The sequence below is a fragment of the Lepisosteus platostomus genome, chromosome 1 (genome assembly GCF_059453375.1).
Source record: "Lepisosteus platostomus isolate fLepPlt1 chromosome 1, fLepPlt1.hap1, whole genome shotgun sequence".
In the NCBI taxonomy this organism is placed as follows: domain Eukaryota; kingdom Metazoa; phylum Chordata; class Actinopteri; order Semionotiformes; family Lepisosteidae; genus Lepisosteus; species Lepisosteus platostomus.
This window is the reverse complement of record NC_142611.1, coordinates 53,896,237-53,912,503: the sequence shown is the minus strand read 5'-3', so window position 1 is coordinate 53,912,503 and position 16,267 is coordinate 53,896,237. Positions and strand designations below refer to the sequence as shown.

The 16,267-nt window shown below is 34.4% G+C and overlaps 1 protein-coding gene across 1 annotated transcript in view; it reads left to right on the top strand.

Moving 5' to 3' along the window:
• pcgf3 (polycomb group ring finger 3) overlaps positions 1 to 16,020 on the top strand; it is a 75,180-nt gene extending 59,160 nt beyond the window's left edge. The window contains exons 5-10 of the mRNA XM_088632249.1: positions 383 to 438; positions 1,701 to 1,811; positions 3,592 to 3,680; positions 10,987 to 11,124; positions 12,330 to 12,410; positions 13,333 to 16,020. Of these exons, the coding sequence (XP_088488375.1) occupies positions 383 to 438; positions 1,701 to 1,811; positions 3,592 to 3,680; positions 10,987 to 11,124; positions 12,330 to 12,410; positions 13,333 to 13,380 (523 nt within the window). The 3' untranslated portion in view covers positions 13,381 to 16,020. The remainder of the gene's footprint in view (positions 1 to 382; positions 439 to 1,700; positions 1,812 to 3,591; positions 3,681 to 10,986; positions 11,125 to 12,329; positions 12,411 to 13,332) is intronic.
• The last annotated feature ends 247 nt before the right edge of the window (positions 16,021 to 16,267 follow it).

Sequence of the window (16,267 nt, the reverse complement as noted above, 5' to 3'; positions counted from 1 at the left end):
GTACTTCACAAATAATTATTTAACATGATGTGCTCTGTGAAAAATACTTTTTTTATATAACGAAGACATATACTGTTTAATATGACTTAAAACATGGGTGGCAGACAAGGCAGTTGTTCTTCAGAGTGAACCATAAGTTTTTTGTATCAGATCACCAACATTATGCCCTGGATACTCTGTCATCTCACAGCACAAAGAGGGGGGTAGAGTATACCTGGAAAATGGTAGAGAATTTCATGAGATACCTTTTGTGTTTTGGCAATGAATAGAAGCTGTATTTTGTTTTTTTAAACATATGATTTAGATCATTTTTTATTCACCTTGATAAACATAAGTAAATATAGAATTAAAATACTCAGATACTTTTCTCGTCTCCTCATAGCCATGACCGAACAATGCAAGACATCGTCTACAAACTGGTGCCTGGGCTTCAAGAAGGTTAGTATCTGTATGAGACCGGTGATGGTGATGCAAGTGCTATAGAATGTTACCTAAATCTTTGAATACATTGTTGAGTATATTTGTCTGTTCTCTGTATCGTTAAGTACAGAGAGGGAAGCGTAAGAAAGATGGTGTTCATTCCTCAGGCTAATGCCAAATTTGCTGTGGTCTTGGAATCCTACAAGTTATTGATCACTTCTTTAAAGTATACCAGACTGGGCACTCATGAAATTTAGATGTATTTTATGGTGGCTTAACATCCACCTTCTATTGAGGATAGCTGTACATGTTAACATGTTTGATTGAACAGAAATGCAATGTAGTGTACAGTCTTTCCCATACTTGCAGTGGCTATACAGTTACATTTCTTGCCATCATTATAGTAAAAAAACATTTTTGGAGGCAAACCAATTGTGTTTTTTGTATCAACTATACTGGCGTAAGTATTGTAATCACTAATGCGTTTGTATGCAGTACTGTTTTAGTTTTTTTTTGTCTGGGAGCAAAAAGTCTTATTCAGACTCTGTTACATCATTTCTGATGTGGTGCTGTATTAGTAGGAAAGACTACTAATCTGTAAATTGAAATGAAGACTATTTGTTCTGAGAAATCAACACATAAGTAAACCATTCCTACATTTGAAGTTTTTTAAAAATATCTTTGAGGAAGCTTCCTTATCCTTATAAGCCAAGACTTCTAATTCTCCAGAGGTTCCAAAGGGTAAGAGCAATTTTGATGAACTCCAATGTATTCAGATTTTGGTATGCCGATAAGAGTGTATGCGTGTATTTCCATATATTTAAGCTTTGTATAATTAATGTTAGTCTCTCACCACCAGCTAAAGGTTGAAACAAAAGCCAATACAGATCCATCTGGGGCTGCATTCTACAAGTGCTTTGAAATCCTGAGTCACAACTGCTGCAGACGTACCTCACCAGGCTCCATATGTAACAATATGCAGCTTTTTTATATTGTTGTTGTCAAACTGTCGTATCTTTTACATTTTGATTAACCAAATACTTTTTCCTAGTCAAAAATCACAAAAGCATTTGGTTGCTGAAAATGTGCATAGTCTTTTCTTTTAAGGGTACCATTGTTTGGATTTCATTTAACAAGACCTGAGGTGGCCAAGGTCACCGGCAGCATGAAGATTGTGTTAAGTGATTTTTAATTACTTGATACTTAAGCAATGCTTGCTTATGCTTTTTGCTTCTTGAGCACAATGAAATAGATGGAAAACATGCTCTCTCTCTCTCCAGCGGAAATGAAGAAGCAGAGAGAGTTCTATCAGAAATTGGGAATGGAAGTGCCTGGAGACATCAAAGGGGAACTCTGTAACATGAAACCACATTTAGACCCTCAGCGAAATGGTAGATCACATTTTTGCTTCTTTATTTGAAACAGAGTTCACTGTACCCCCATCATCTTCCCTGATTGAAAGGACCAACTCTCATTTTTACCCGACTTTGTTTGTGTGAATGTACAGGCACCTGATGTCTACAGATACTGTATGTGATGGCTCAGTCATACCACATTAGGTTTTTATATGTAGTTAAGCTAAATAAGTTATCCATAGCAAAATTATAAAGCTGATTGCCAATGCATGTTTCTAAACGCAGTTATGTAAGTTAAAGGAATTTCATCATATCCTTCTCTGGTAAAAATAGCAGGAACTCTGTTTAAGGTACTAAGATATTTCTGCATTTTTAATGCTGACTTTGAGTGGGAAATTAACACAAATGCATTAATGTGATCACAACACTGGAATATGTCCCCAGCCTGCCTTAAGTGCTGTCAATGACTTTAAAATTGTTACTGATATATTGATTAATCACCTGATGTCCTGGCTTAACATAAAGTGCAACCTTGCAATAATAAATATTAATAAGAAATGTTCTGCTGCAGTGTATTTAGATATTCTGTTCCAATTTTGTATGTATTATTTTTGCATAGGGTTTCATTTTGGATGAATGAATTATCCTCTGTAGTGAAAGCACGTTTGTTTTAATGCTATTATCTCTCAGGGTCTTTTTCCCTACTGACAAGTAGGTAAACTAAAGATTTTCAGAATACAAATGTTTCTGCATCTATTTACTGTAATCAAAGGTATGGTATCCTACTGAGACATGTGAATTGCACTACGGGATAATTTGTGTTCTCATGAAATTGTGCATATTTGTTAAGTTGTAACACTGTAGACAATTTCAGGTTTGTCCAGGGTAATTGGAATCTGATATATATATAACATCATTTTTTATTTACTTTTTGGTATATTTTTATAGTTTCTAGCTTGAGTCACCACAGCTTGCTTGTACTATCCTGGAAGACATGTTATTTGGGCTGTGTTCAGTCAGACCAGTTTTTCTCTTCTCCCTGAGGTTTCACTGTAGACAGGAGATTTACTTGTTTCTCAGAGGGCAGTCACATCCCCTGGTGCCTAACTGGTTAGAAAAGAGGTGTCAAACTCCAGGCCTAAAGGGTTTACAGACCTGGTTACATTCTGGCTTCATGTCTTAAATATTTGGCACTCAGTTATGTTTTTAAAGTGTATATATTAGGTCTTCTTTCTGGTATAGGTGATCATATGAAAGATGTCACTGAATCCATGTATAGTTAGTTGTGACAAGAAACTGTCTCAGGTCCTTGTGTTGGACGTCATCTTTGTCCATTAGGACAGAATATTTCTAATAACTCCATTGTTCTCCTGCCCGTCCTCCTTTTGCATGACCTTTTTTGTGTTCTCTCTGCAGAGCTGAGGCTCAGACTAATTACCTACCTGGCTTGAAATGTAAACGGTGTTTTAAGGGACACATCCTGAATTTCAATGTGTAGTCTTTTGTCTGAATATGCAGCATTCATTGTCCTTTATACTTCACATTTCTCGATACGCATTGTACACCTGGTATCTATTTTCTAGATGCAATTATCTTATTACTTCCATCGTGAAAAGAGTTAATTATGCCCTTGAAGCTGATTAAGATTTTATAATTGTACATCATTTTAATGTAAATTGGAAAGCTATGAATGTTTAAACTAGTCTATTATTACATAGAGCGTAATACTGGAATGTGGGTTTCTGCGGTTATGGTTATTTTTGGCAAATGATTGCATCTGCTTATTGACTACATCTTTTTCTTCCAATAATCATAGGTGATACAAAACCAGAGGACACACTGAACAAAGAGACAGCGGAAGAGAAGCAAGATGAAGACAATGATTACCACAGAAGTGATGAACAGGTACTATTCTGTGGTTTTAATTTTTAATTTATTATTTTCATTTTTTTTAATTTGTATTTACAGGTCCATCAGATATTTTTCCATAAGTCTAGTTAAGCCTCACTCTTGAGAACTTGTTCTACAACCAAAAAATAAAACAGGAAATTATTTTGGAAAGCTACGATGAAATAAGATTTTAAGTAAGCAATGAACCAAATGCAAATTATTCGTTCCGTAAACATCTTGATCGGCATGAAATCTATGTAATGTAATGATTTAGACCTAGACAGGGGGACACAGAATTTCAAGTCATTCCAATATTACTCTCATCCATTTCTTTCAAAAGTACGACTACTGAAAGTAGTCAGTACATTAAAAATGGTTAATGCCCCCAAAACATACATTATGAAGCTTTTTTTCATTTTTTGATGTTCTTTATTTGTTCACAGATGTATGGATTATTTCTCATGACTGAGAGATCCTGACCGATATACAGTAAACTAGTTTCAGAATAAGTCTCTGTAGTTGTCTTAAGTAATAAACCACTATTATTTTTCTACAGAGTGCTTAAAAATAATGGAAATTACACTTAATTTGAATGATGTGAAACCTTCTGGACCTGTATAGTGAGTTTTTTCTTCTAGACACAGCAAGACACAGGTTGTTTGTGGACATCTTCTGGAGATGTCTTTCTTAGAGAAACCATGCAAAAAAAATCATATTCTTTAGCCAGTCCAGGTTCAGAAAATGCTGGTACATTTTTTTAATCTCTATTCCACAAAATTATTGACTTTTCAATAATGGTATGTCTCAATCCCTTAAATACCTGAGGCAGGTGGTTTTCAGGTGAGCTAAGTTTCTGAGACTTGTGGCTTTTCAGACCTCAAACTTGCTCTCCGTTTACTTTACCTTAATGTTATAATGGTATTATACCAGTCTTCTGTTACCCTGCCCTTCAGGGTGTTACCAAATATTACAGTAATACCTCTTGCCAGTGGGTATTTGTTTTGAATTGAACAATGACATGGTTAAAAGAGCAAGAAAACAGAAGAACATTTCCCACATCCTGATGTAAAGCATTCTTTTGAAAAATATATGATCCAGAAAATTAATTTAATCTGCAATAGCAATGATCGTAAAGTATCTTCCGGTATGGTTAACAGAAAGCTTTGTGTTTGAAAGGGTAATTAAAAAAAGTTTAGATACTGATGCCCACTTTGGATTGGTTTGTTTAAAAAAATGCAGCATATCTGATCCAATTAGATATTCATAGCATTCAGCTTAATTTGTATTCAGTGTATATTAAAACATTCATAATTCAGGATAAAATTACTGCAGCTATGTAGTGTTTATTTATATTTATGATTCTAATCATCCAAGTACTCCATGCTGTGATGTAGACCTCTTAAAAATGTTGCTTAAATTGTTTTTTTTAAGATAGATATTTATGATTGGGGAATACTGATTTTTTACTTTGCAATTTCTGTGCAGTCCGATAAGTTTTTTATATGCACATAAAGTATTTGGTTTAGCCTTTGATTTTCTGCAGACATGATTTGTGCACACTGCTCTAGTGCAATATTATGCATTCCATACACACATCACATTGCAGGGGAGTTTTGTAGTGGAGACTTGGGTGACATACATAGCACAGGAGGAGAGAGCACGCATCCTTGCCTTTTCAGTTCACTTGGTCATTATGAGTCATATTTCATTTTTTCAAGGCACGAACAGTAATCTCAGAGCAGCTTTCAGGTTTCTGATTTTCCAGTTCTGCTGTTGCTGTGTTTCAGCCTCTGCCACTTAACCTTGGAATGTGACCTTGGAGAAGGAAATGCAAACAAAATAATTGCCTTTCTTTCAAAGTGTAAGAAAAAGTTAGCAACGAAACATTGGATTTTCCAGTTGGTAAAAGAAATAATAAATAATAAATTTCCACATGGACTATCTAGAGAGTTTGTTATAAATCCTTTTAATACAGGTGCTAAGTAATAGGGAGGAGGCTAACGGTGGTTGATATTTTCAGTTCAATAACCGTTTTACTCTAAAACACATATGTGATTAGCCCTGATATGTTCTTGTGCATATGCTTCAGTTCTTGTGATTAGGGTTCATGGTATGGTATGATCTGATTAATAATAGTGAATAATAAGGACAATGTTTTAAGTGAATACAGAACAGAAATTAAAATGTAAGTGCCAGTAAGATAATTGACAAGTTTCACATGATTTTTTGCAAACACATTTCATCTTATAGTCAAATATTTGATAAATACATGATCATCTACATATAGTATATTATCATTGTATGAATATGTTTGTGACTATAATTCTAATATATTGTTTCTATTGTATTAGTGTTACATACAGAGTTTAACTTGTTAATAAGCTCCTTAACACCACTATCATAATATTGTGTCCTCTTTATTCAGAATTTTAAATTACTTGTAAAATGTAGGGCTCTTTCTAAATCATAATGTTTTTTACAGTGAAAGACTCGAATGATAAAAACACTTAGATTATTTGGAATAATCTCAAGTGTCCTGCCATCTCAATGCATTCCTAATAAAACACTGTACAGTAATTTTCACAGTGGTGTTTCTGCACTTGAGCATCTTTGATGCACTTGAGCCTCAACAAATTCAGAATAAACCCCATTTCACGACTCTTAAAATTTAATATTAGTCAACAAGTGTTTTTCTTTTCATATCAGATCAGTCTCTGCCTTCTGTTTCCTGTTCCTGCTTCCTGTTTGTCAGTTTTAGGTTTTTTCTTAAGTTAAAAGTTAAAAGTACCATACACCTCTCTTGTATGTGTTGTCTAACAGTGGCATTGCAGTTAAATGAGGTCTAATTTAATTGCCAAATGTTTATTGTGATTTTGTTTTAATAGTGATCTTGTAACTGTAGGTTATGCAGACAGGTAATAAGTAAGATATTTCTAAGTGATTTTTGCACCAATCAACCCCTGAATATAACAGCAATAGAGATACAGATGTAAACCTTTCTGTTCCAGTTTTGGAAGGTAGTCAAGAAAAATGATCAGGTTCCACTGCAAATCCCAGTGCTGATGGTGCACCTGAATTAAACATGAATATTCTGAGAAACATGCAGAGATACTGTTTCCAGCAGTTTTGTTTTGCACCGAGGGTCCTGTACACTGCTAATCATTGTAATAGAAGCCTAATCTTGGAGAATCTTATTTTGCAAATGAAAGTAGGGTACTTGTTATACGAGTTATGTGATCAAGATGCCCCTATGCAACCGTGATGCAAATCATCTCTATGCTTTCTCATCAATTTAAACTTTAAATTCAATATTTAAGAGATGATAAAGAGTACGTGAACAAACATTCCATGTGTAAGAAAGTTAACAAAATGAAAATAACAGGACGTTATCACTGCTATTGAGGCTACAATATACTATATATTACATATTTAATTAGAATTATTATTTATTATTATTCTATTATTAGAATTATTTTAATTGTACTGTGGGTATAAATGTTCTTAGTAAACATAATACATACTGCGTGTGAAGTTTTTACCACCAGAGCAGTATTGTCCCCAATGAGGTGCGACATTGATATTTTTACTTGAAAAAAACATCTTACAAAACGACAAGACACTCTGTCTGATTTTTCAAAGATACTAAAGCTTTTTTCAGAATTTGCTCTCAACCCATTTAAGTCTTTGCCCCTGGGGCCCCAGGAAAAACTACTGTTTGACATATGAAGCCAAAGAGAATAACTGCAGGCCAGCTTAAAAGGCCTTCTTTTGTATTTGACTCTGATGCATTTTTTTAACACGGGGACCTGTCTTGCTGCATTAGTGTATCAGGCTTTAAAAATAATCATACAAAACAGGATGGTATGCAACTCTGCTGGAGTAATCAGGTTGGATTACAGTCACGTTCAGTTTCACAGTATACTTAACGTTGTTTGAAAGGTTCACCTCTTGGAACCACAGGCTTTTGAGGCCTTGTCCCCACCCGCAGTGTCATTAAAGTTAACAGAAAAAAAGTACACTTCAGTGTTTAGGTTTTAAAAGAAAAAATAAACCAAGTTTAAAGTTAGTCTGCTGAAGGCATTTTTACAGTCATTGGAATGGGGGGTCATGGGGCGGAGCGGTGGCTCTGTGGCTAAGGATCTGCGCCTGTGACTGGAAGGTTGCCGGTTCAAATCCCGCGGCCGGCAGAGGAATCCTACTCCGTTGGGCCCCTGAGCAAGGCCCTTAACCCTAACTGCTCCAGGGGCGCCGTACAATGGCAGACCCTGCGCTCTGACCCCAAGCTTCTCTCCCTGTCTGTGTGTCTGTGTCTCCATGGAGAAAAAGCTGGGGTATGCGAAAAGATGCATTCCTAATGCAAGAAATTGTATAGGGCTAATAAAGAAACATTATCAATTATCAATTATCATTACCCATAATGCTCTTGGTGAATACACTTAACATCTTTTGTAGTATTAACTGCACTAAACATTAGATGCATATTTTCCCTAATCCCAACCATTTAAATTGTTGGAGGCAACACAGGAAGGTTATATTCAGTGCATTCACTAAGGTCACACTGCTTGCCCAGATATGGCTGTAGAGACAGAAGAACTCATGTTAATTCTGAATTTACTGAAAGGCTTGTAGTCCTAATGTGTATAGTGTGGAGCTAACATATCGATTGGGCTTCTTCCTGTAGTGCATAAGTAACCATCCCTGGTCCAAAAGGGATGGTTACTATAGGTCCAGTGTAGGTCGTGTATGTACCGTTAAATGATCAAGAATTGGAACATGAGGTTTAGATAAGATCACTTTATTGGCCATATACAATTTCTTGTATTAGGAATTTGTCTTTTTGCATATCCCAACTTGCTTTCCATGAGAGACACAGACAGGGAGAGAAGCTTGGGTTCAGCCATTTATATGGCACCCCTGGAGCAGTAGGGTTAAGGGCCTTGCTTGAATAGCGAAATGTGCTTCTTGAAAGGTAAAAGGTGTTTGTATTTTTATTACAGGTATTAATTTGTTAATTGAACTTAACTAATTAATTAACTGAACTAATTACTAACTTGTGACTATAAAATGAATTGATCCATATGTATAGAAATTATTTAAATATGAGGGTTAGCCACTTTTTCTATAGTGCCTGCTTGAAGTGAAGCAGCAGCTGCCACTTAAAAATCTTGTAAGCATGCTATTCCTTTTCATTTTTCTGTGGCTCTTTACAGCTGTCCTAGATCTAATTTTTTAACAAGAATCACAGCACAGAGCTTCACATCAAAAGGTCAACCTATCCTGAATTACTAGCTATTAAAACTAATTATCATTACATAGAATTAAATGCATCCCTTTTGAACATCAGTGACAATATTAAGCTTGAATTAAATACAAGCTACTTATAAATTAAAACACCACACAACCACACTAATTGGGACCAACTCCTGTGCTGTTATGGAAACAAGCTGTTGATTAGTAACCTGATCACAAATTGTATTAAATAGTGCAATATTCTATAATACACATATTTAAATCAAATATTGTATTTAATTAGTTTATTACTTGATTATGTAGGTATACAGAATTCTGTTATATTCTGTTATATCGGTAATTCTGTTATATACAGACACACTAAGCAGATGCTATTTATGTAGTGCTCTACTACTGAACTATATCTATACAGCCTTATCAGGAGAGTAAAGCTTTGATTCCTTAATCATGATATTGAATGTCCAATGCTGTTAGCATTTGTGAAGAAAGAAGCTTTTCTTTCAATTTGGTGAAGTTAGATTGTGACCTTGTATTTTTATGTAGGTTTTACTTCTTATTTCCATTTTCATTCCTATATTTAACTTTGAATCTAAACTTGGTTAGAAATATTTTTGTCCCTTGATTCACTCCAAGTCGTACACTTTATTACACAAAAGAAGTTGAGGTTCGAGACCATTAGGACTCAATTGTGTTTTTTTTTTGTTTGGCTTGTGACCTAGTAGTATAGTTGCTTTATAGGACTAGTAATTGAATTATAATTCAGAGAAATGTGAATTATATAGTAATCACATTCTTTACATGCACACGCATAAGGTCAGAAGTGGCCTTTTGCCATCTTTCCTGCTCGAATGGAAACCATTCGTCCCAATTTGTTAGTAGCTAAATATTTTTAAGGATCCTAGCTGCTTCTTAAAAAAAGCCAGTGTATCAGCTTTCACAGCATGGTTACTACTTCTACTGGTTACTAATACTCTTTGTCATTGGTGAATTATCTGTTATTTTTAACAGATGCATTTATCCAAAGCAATATACATGAAATAATTGTAATAAGCATAATTTAAAAAATAAATGCATTATGTAGTGCAATAAAAAGTGATATTGTGATTGCTGAAATGGGACATTGAAAATGGTTATCAGACAACCAGGACATAATGTCTTTCAATCCAGTGGTTTAACTCAAATTCTAGTTGATTTAAATTCTGTATTTGAGGCAAATTTTTATATTTGGTTTCAGGTCATAAACAATTGTAACATGTAAAAACTTTTATGTGGAATTAGAATTAGAATGATAATTCTCATTCAGGTGTGTGATTTCAAATATAACCAATTGGACCTCTGCAGAAGGGGAAAATAGTTCGTTGTTGAAGGGGAGGGAGATTTATTACATTCATCCATACCCACGTCTTGTTTATCATAAATTGATCATGTATTGAGAACAGACAAAATGACAAAGAGTGTGTAAAGATCTGTTTGCTCATGTATTTCTTTAAACCAAGGACTGAGTGCAGAAAAGGATAACTAAAAGTCTAAACAAGGAAGCAGATCAATTAAAGGCATCAGCTTCAATGATTAAGAGCTGAGTTGGAATGAAAACCAGCAGATTCAAGGCTCCGCCAGGACTGAGGCTTTGAGTTAATGTTTCAAACACAGCTATAACATCTGAGAGGAAATTTCATTTTGTATTTTGTTTAATCAGATCTTGTTCTTCGTCTTCATCTGCAAAATATGAACAATTTTACATTTAACAGTGCCCTTTTTGCTGTTCTTGAAAATAGTAAAAGCAAATTGCCCAATGCAATGGAAAAGGAAAAAGCCAAAAAAAACCCAAAGATTTAATGTATTATAAACTGCAAATTTAAAGCTTTAGAATGACTATGATGTGCCGGGTATCTCAGGTGCTGAAAAGAGAGAGACATAGGTGAAGAGACTAAGAGAAAGTGATTATGCCAGGATGCTGAGCTGTCACAGTCTTTTGTCACTAGATTAATGCAGGCTGTCTTCAGAGTGTATAATGAGGACTGCGGGAATTCTTATTAACTGTCCCTGCCTGTGTGTTTGCTTTCTCCTGAAGGTAAGCATCTGCTTGGAATGCAACAGCAGTAAGCTACGAGGATTGAAACGCAAGTGGATCCGGTGCTCTGCACAAGCTACCGTCCTACACTTGAAGAAGTTCATAGCCAAAAAGCTCAACCTGGCATCCTTTAACGAGGTAATCCGAAACTGCAACAGCTGAAGGTTTTCCAGCATTCAGTCAAGTGTTAACTTTGTGTATATATTTGCTGTTTTCACAGGCACACACATGAAGATTTTGGTGTTTTTTCATCCCAGTCCTCTATGAAGTTCACTATGCCTTATTGTAATTTTTATGAGACACCTCCCACACACAAATGCAAAAAAAAGAATCGCCATGTTATCTCTTGGAATTTGTAATGTCTTCCTGGAATCTTTTCCTTAAAAAGAAAGACAGTTATGCATTAGGTGATGCAAATCTCCTAGCAGAAAAGTCTGTTTATTAATTGGAAGTCCATAAATGAAAAATTATTAAATTAGAAGAAGCAGTCTTTACTATCAGTGAGACCAATTATCCAAATGAATTTGGATTATTCAGATTAAATACATTTCTACATGGACATACCATTGATATGATTAAAAATGCAAATACATTCCTTATTTCTATACGTTAACATATCTGCATATGTTAGATGCTAGATTTTAAACATTTGATTTAGAAGAAGAAAATTACAAGAACAGAAGAACAGAACACTACGGAAAGTTAAAAATAGTCTGGAAGGCAATTAATGCTAAAAATGTGTGTGGAGTTCTTTTAACACATTTGATGAATTAACAAAGCTAACATCAAAAAAACATGTAGCCTGATGATACATTATTTAACCAGTAGATGTTGCTGTGGCTATGTGAATTTAAAGTAAATCCCAGCTGGAAAGTAATCTTTTTAATATTGAGTGTATTGAAAAATTGCTTAATGGTTGATAACATGACACATCTGAGTTTGATAAATAGGGCAAAACTGTCGCAGTCATATTTCTTTTGATGAGGTTGTGCCTTATCAAATACCTGGAACCTGTATATTCAAAACATCCAAAAAAGTAAGGGCTATCTTTGGGTATCTGGAAAGAGCACTGTAGATTTGTATAGAAGTAAAAGGAATAAAGGAATGAATTCTCCGTCTGGAATACATATCGTCCATCATAGTTTTAATTTTTCTGAAATGTAGTTTTATTTATAAAACATTTTTACATAGACTCATGTAGTAGTTCCATCCTGTCAAAGGAGTGGTACAGCAGTATAAAGTTTCTCAGGGTCATGCCCTGAAATGGGTGCTGTATTTTTTCTGTTTTTCGTATTCAGGTTTATTAAAAAGACTGAACTGTTTTTTATCTCTTCCTTTGTCAGCTGGATATTTTATGCAATGAAGAAATCTTGGGCAAGGACCATACGTTGAAATTTGTAGTTGTAACAAGATGGAGATTTAAGGTAATTATGGAATAAGGTTAAAAACAAAACCAACAGGATATATTGTTTTGGCTATTAATGTAGAGGTGTAAATATAAAAAAAAATCTTCATTCAGCATGCATTAGTCCTTAATGTCAACCACCTACGATGGTTAAACATGTTAGATGCAACCATACAAAAAAACGTTTGTCTGCTCTGTAAGAGTTCCGGTGAAAAGCAATGTGTGCTCTTTGAAATTCATTACAAATATCTTGTGTGGTTTAGAAGTATTGTTCTTCACTGATATTCATTGAACATACCCTTCAGAAATGTCAGTTATTGGAGGGTTCTTGCAGTGATGATTTTCTTGACCTAATCCAATCTGTTTTCGTGTTTGTCTGGCTTAGAGATTGCAATTGAATATCGTTGAAATTTCTTCATAATACATTTAAGAAGTAATCTGTATATTCTCCAAGACACTTGCACTTTTTAGTATCATTCCATAAATTTTCTGGTAACTGTTCTCAAATAATGCTTTATTAAATCTGTTCTTGGTTAAACTTTGTTAAATCAAAAATCAAATATGCTATGTCCAAGATGGTTAATAAGCCCATCTTCTCAAGTTTGATTAGGCCAAATAAAATAGACCCGCCAAAAAAGGCTGGTTTTGAATGATAAAATATTCAGGTTTTGCAAATTAATATGGGAAGTAGTGCAGTTCAGTCACTTGAAGAAACACTTCCTAAGCTGTTATCTGAAATGGCCATGCTCAACATTTGAATGAGACCAAATAATGTTGACAACTTCTGATTACAAAGATTTAATAATTTAATGGTAAAATGAAGCATGAAAAATGCCATTCTTCTTGTGAATACATGGAATGAATCTGAGGTTTTTCTTATATTGAGTAATGCAGTGCTAAAAATACTGTTAACTGGACTTTCCTCTCTATTTTCTTTGCAGAAGTCCCCCCTTCTTCTGCATTACAGACCTAAAATGGATTTGCTGTAGGACAGAGCGGTTGTTTTGGCCCACTGGCCCAGGACTGTGCAGCATTTTACTTATGCAGAGACTATCACCCAGCACAAAGTGCACCAAAAAAAACTCACATAACACAACCAGCAAGCCACAAACGCAGGAACTGATACTGTAACTTTGTGGGGGGGGGGGGGGAGAAACAACCTTTCTTTGTCCGCTATGTCCTAGATATGTGAAATATTTGAAGAAAGCATATATTTATACTTTTGTACAGAAGAGAGATTGGAAAAGGCACCAAGACACTACTGGTACACAGTTTACACAAGAAAAAAAAGGTTTCGTACTTCAGGACATCAATCCTTTTTGTTGCAAACGTTTTGAAAGGTAATTTGGGGCAGAAGAGGTTTTTTTAACAACACATTTTCTTTCAGGTCACACTTTATATGTCTTGGGAGCACAGAAAGTATATATAGTTATATATGAAATAATTTCTAAACTGTTTATTGAGTTGTATATTGTCTCCAAACATTTTTTGTTAATTTTCTTACTTTTGAGTCAATTGTGAATAGACTGGATTTAATATTTTTGTGTAGTTATTTATGTTCTATATACAAGTCTTGTATATAAAAGTCCTTAGAAATGTTTTGAGCGAACTCTAGGCATGGTTTCAGAAAGTGCTATAATTGGGGCTACCATTGTGTTGTAAAACTCAGAACAACAGACTTTGGTATAAAAAACACACCAGCTTCTTATATTAGTAAATTTATGGTTTCCTTTCATTTACAACCTTTTGTATCGTATTATGTTCCTTTTCTAACAAAAAACTTACCACTGGTCTTTATTGGCAAAAGGCAAAACAAATTCTTTTCCTTGAAAATGTCAGTGCAAATATGGAATTGCTTAACGCTTCATCAACATTATGGGAGCAATACGTTTTGGAAACATCTGGTGAATAGAAACTGTTTTTGAGGTACATTCAAAACTGGGCTGAACTGGGAGGTCAACTGCTAAATATGGGATAGCATTGATCTGCACAGAAATCTCGATTTTCAATAGGCTTTGTTCAACAGAGTTTAGATATCGCAGTAAACCTGCAGTAGATTCTTTGTATTTCTTTAGAAGACTAAGAAACAGGCACTAGAATGGTCCAGATCCCATGTCATATATAATCTATTTGAAATTGCTTAAAGTTGAAGAAAAATGTAAAATTGACATTTTTTAATGTAATTAAGAAATGTGGGTAAGTTTTAAAAGTTAGTGAAAGCCCCAAAGAAAACCTTAATGTCTCAGTAATTTGTATACAATGCGTGCCCAGTTTAGAATTCTGAAAAAGCTTAGGAAATGTGTATTTAGTACTTGTTGTACAGTCACGCAACAGATAAAATATGCACTTTGTTGTTTCGGTCCTCTTGACTCAACCATAAATGCCATAGGTGACACGAGACCTTATCATGTCACTTCACATATGCGGTGTGTTATTGTCAGGAATAGAAGATTCATATCCAAGGACAAAGTTAGCAGTCATCTCCTAACCCACCAGTGAATGTATTTTCCCCAAACAGTTTTCTTTTACCATGTACGGTTTCCAAGCTTATTGCCACCTACATTGCCAAATGCACAGCCTAATCCATAGGGTTTTTATGCTTGGCTTCTCTGTTTTGTGTGGCAGGCTGTTTGAATTTACATACTGAATTAATAGTTTAAATCAGATCTTCTGAAAGGTATTTGTAAATGATTTAATAGCAAATAACTTAGTTTTAATGCAAGTATAACCTAAGAAAGATGAAAGCCACCATTTTTATATCAAAAATTGCTTTGAATAAACCACGAAGGTTAAATTCATTTTGTGCTAACAGTGAACTATTTGGTACAAAGCCATGAAAAGCTACAACATAGGTAAAATAGTTTAATTTTCATAGATATATATAATGACAGAACAGTGTTAAGTGCTATTTTTAATAGTGCATACAAAATACTGATTTTGTGGTTTATTTTGTTTGTCTAGTAGCCCAGAAATTAAACACAAATCTACTGTTGATATAAGGATATTTTAAAATGTTTAATATTGAGTGACCTGTGTTTAATATTCAAAGTCAGATATTTTACAACTTCCTAGTGAGAAATCTAAGAAGATTACTGTAAGATGATCTTTTCCATCTTGTAATCTGAATAGTGTTCTGATATCTAAAGTAAAGCAAACAAAAATGTATTTGAAGTACAGATTTTTGCTGCACTGCACCAAATTAATGATAAGTGATTTCTGTTTTTAATTGTTTAGAAGTAATGGTGCAGAAGAAAGAAAAAATATGAAGGCAGATAACCAATCTTTTTGCCCTATTTCATAATATAAAAAATTTGCATGGCATCACATCACCAAGTGCAGTACCAATAAAACGAAAGGGGGGTGGGGGGGGTTGGACTTCCTCTCCTTTCTCATTTGATAATTTTTTTATAGAAATTTCCTTTTGTTTAACATAAAACACACATTCAGTTGCAGCCTGTAATTCTGTTAAGTAAATTTTGATATCAAAATGTTTTGGTTAGAAATTCAGGAGAAGAGTTTATGATGTTTTTATTCATTAGTAAGAAAATAACCTCTAATTGACAGGTTGCTTATGGTCATGAATCTGCCCTCTGAACTGTCTTTTAATACAGACTTACCTTTTTGCAAAACCAATGTTTCTAACTTTTTTTCTGTAGAAAGTCTGATAAGTGCTTATTGGTTTTGCATCCTAATGTACATTTAAGAGGGCTAATTTTCCACCTCAAACGATCTGAAAGAATGGTGGATAATTCAGACCACAAATGGTGCTGTCTTGAGTGCCGTTTAATGGGTTAATTCAGTATAAAAATGGCTAGTTCATAAATTTTTATTAAACTGGTCATTGATCAAAAGTCTGCCATTTTTTTATTTGAAATT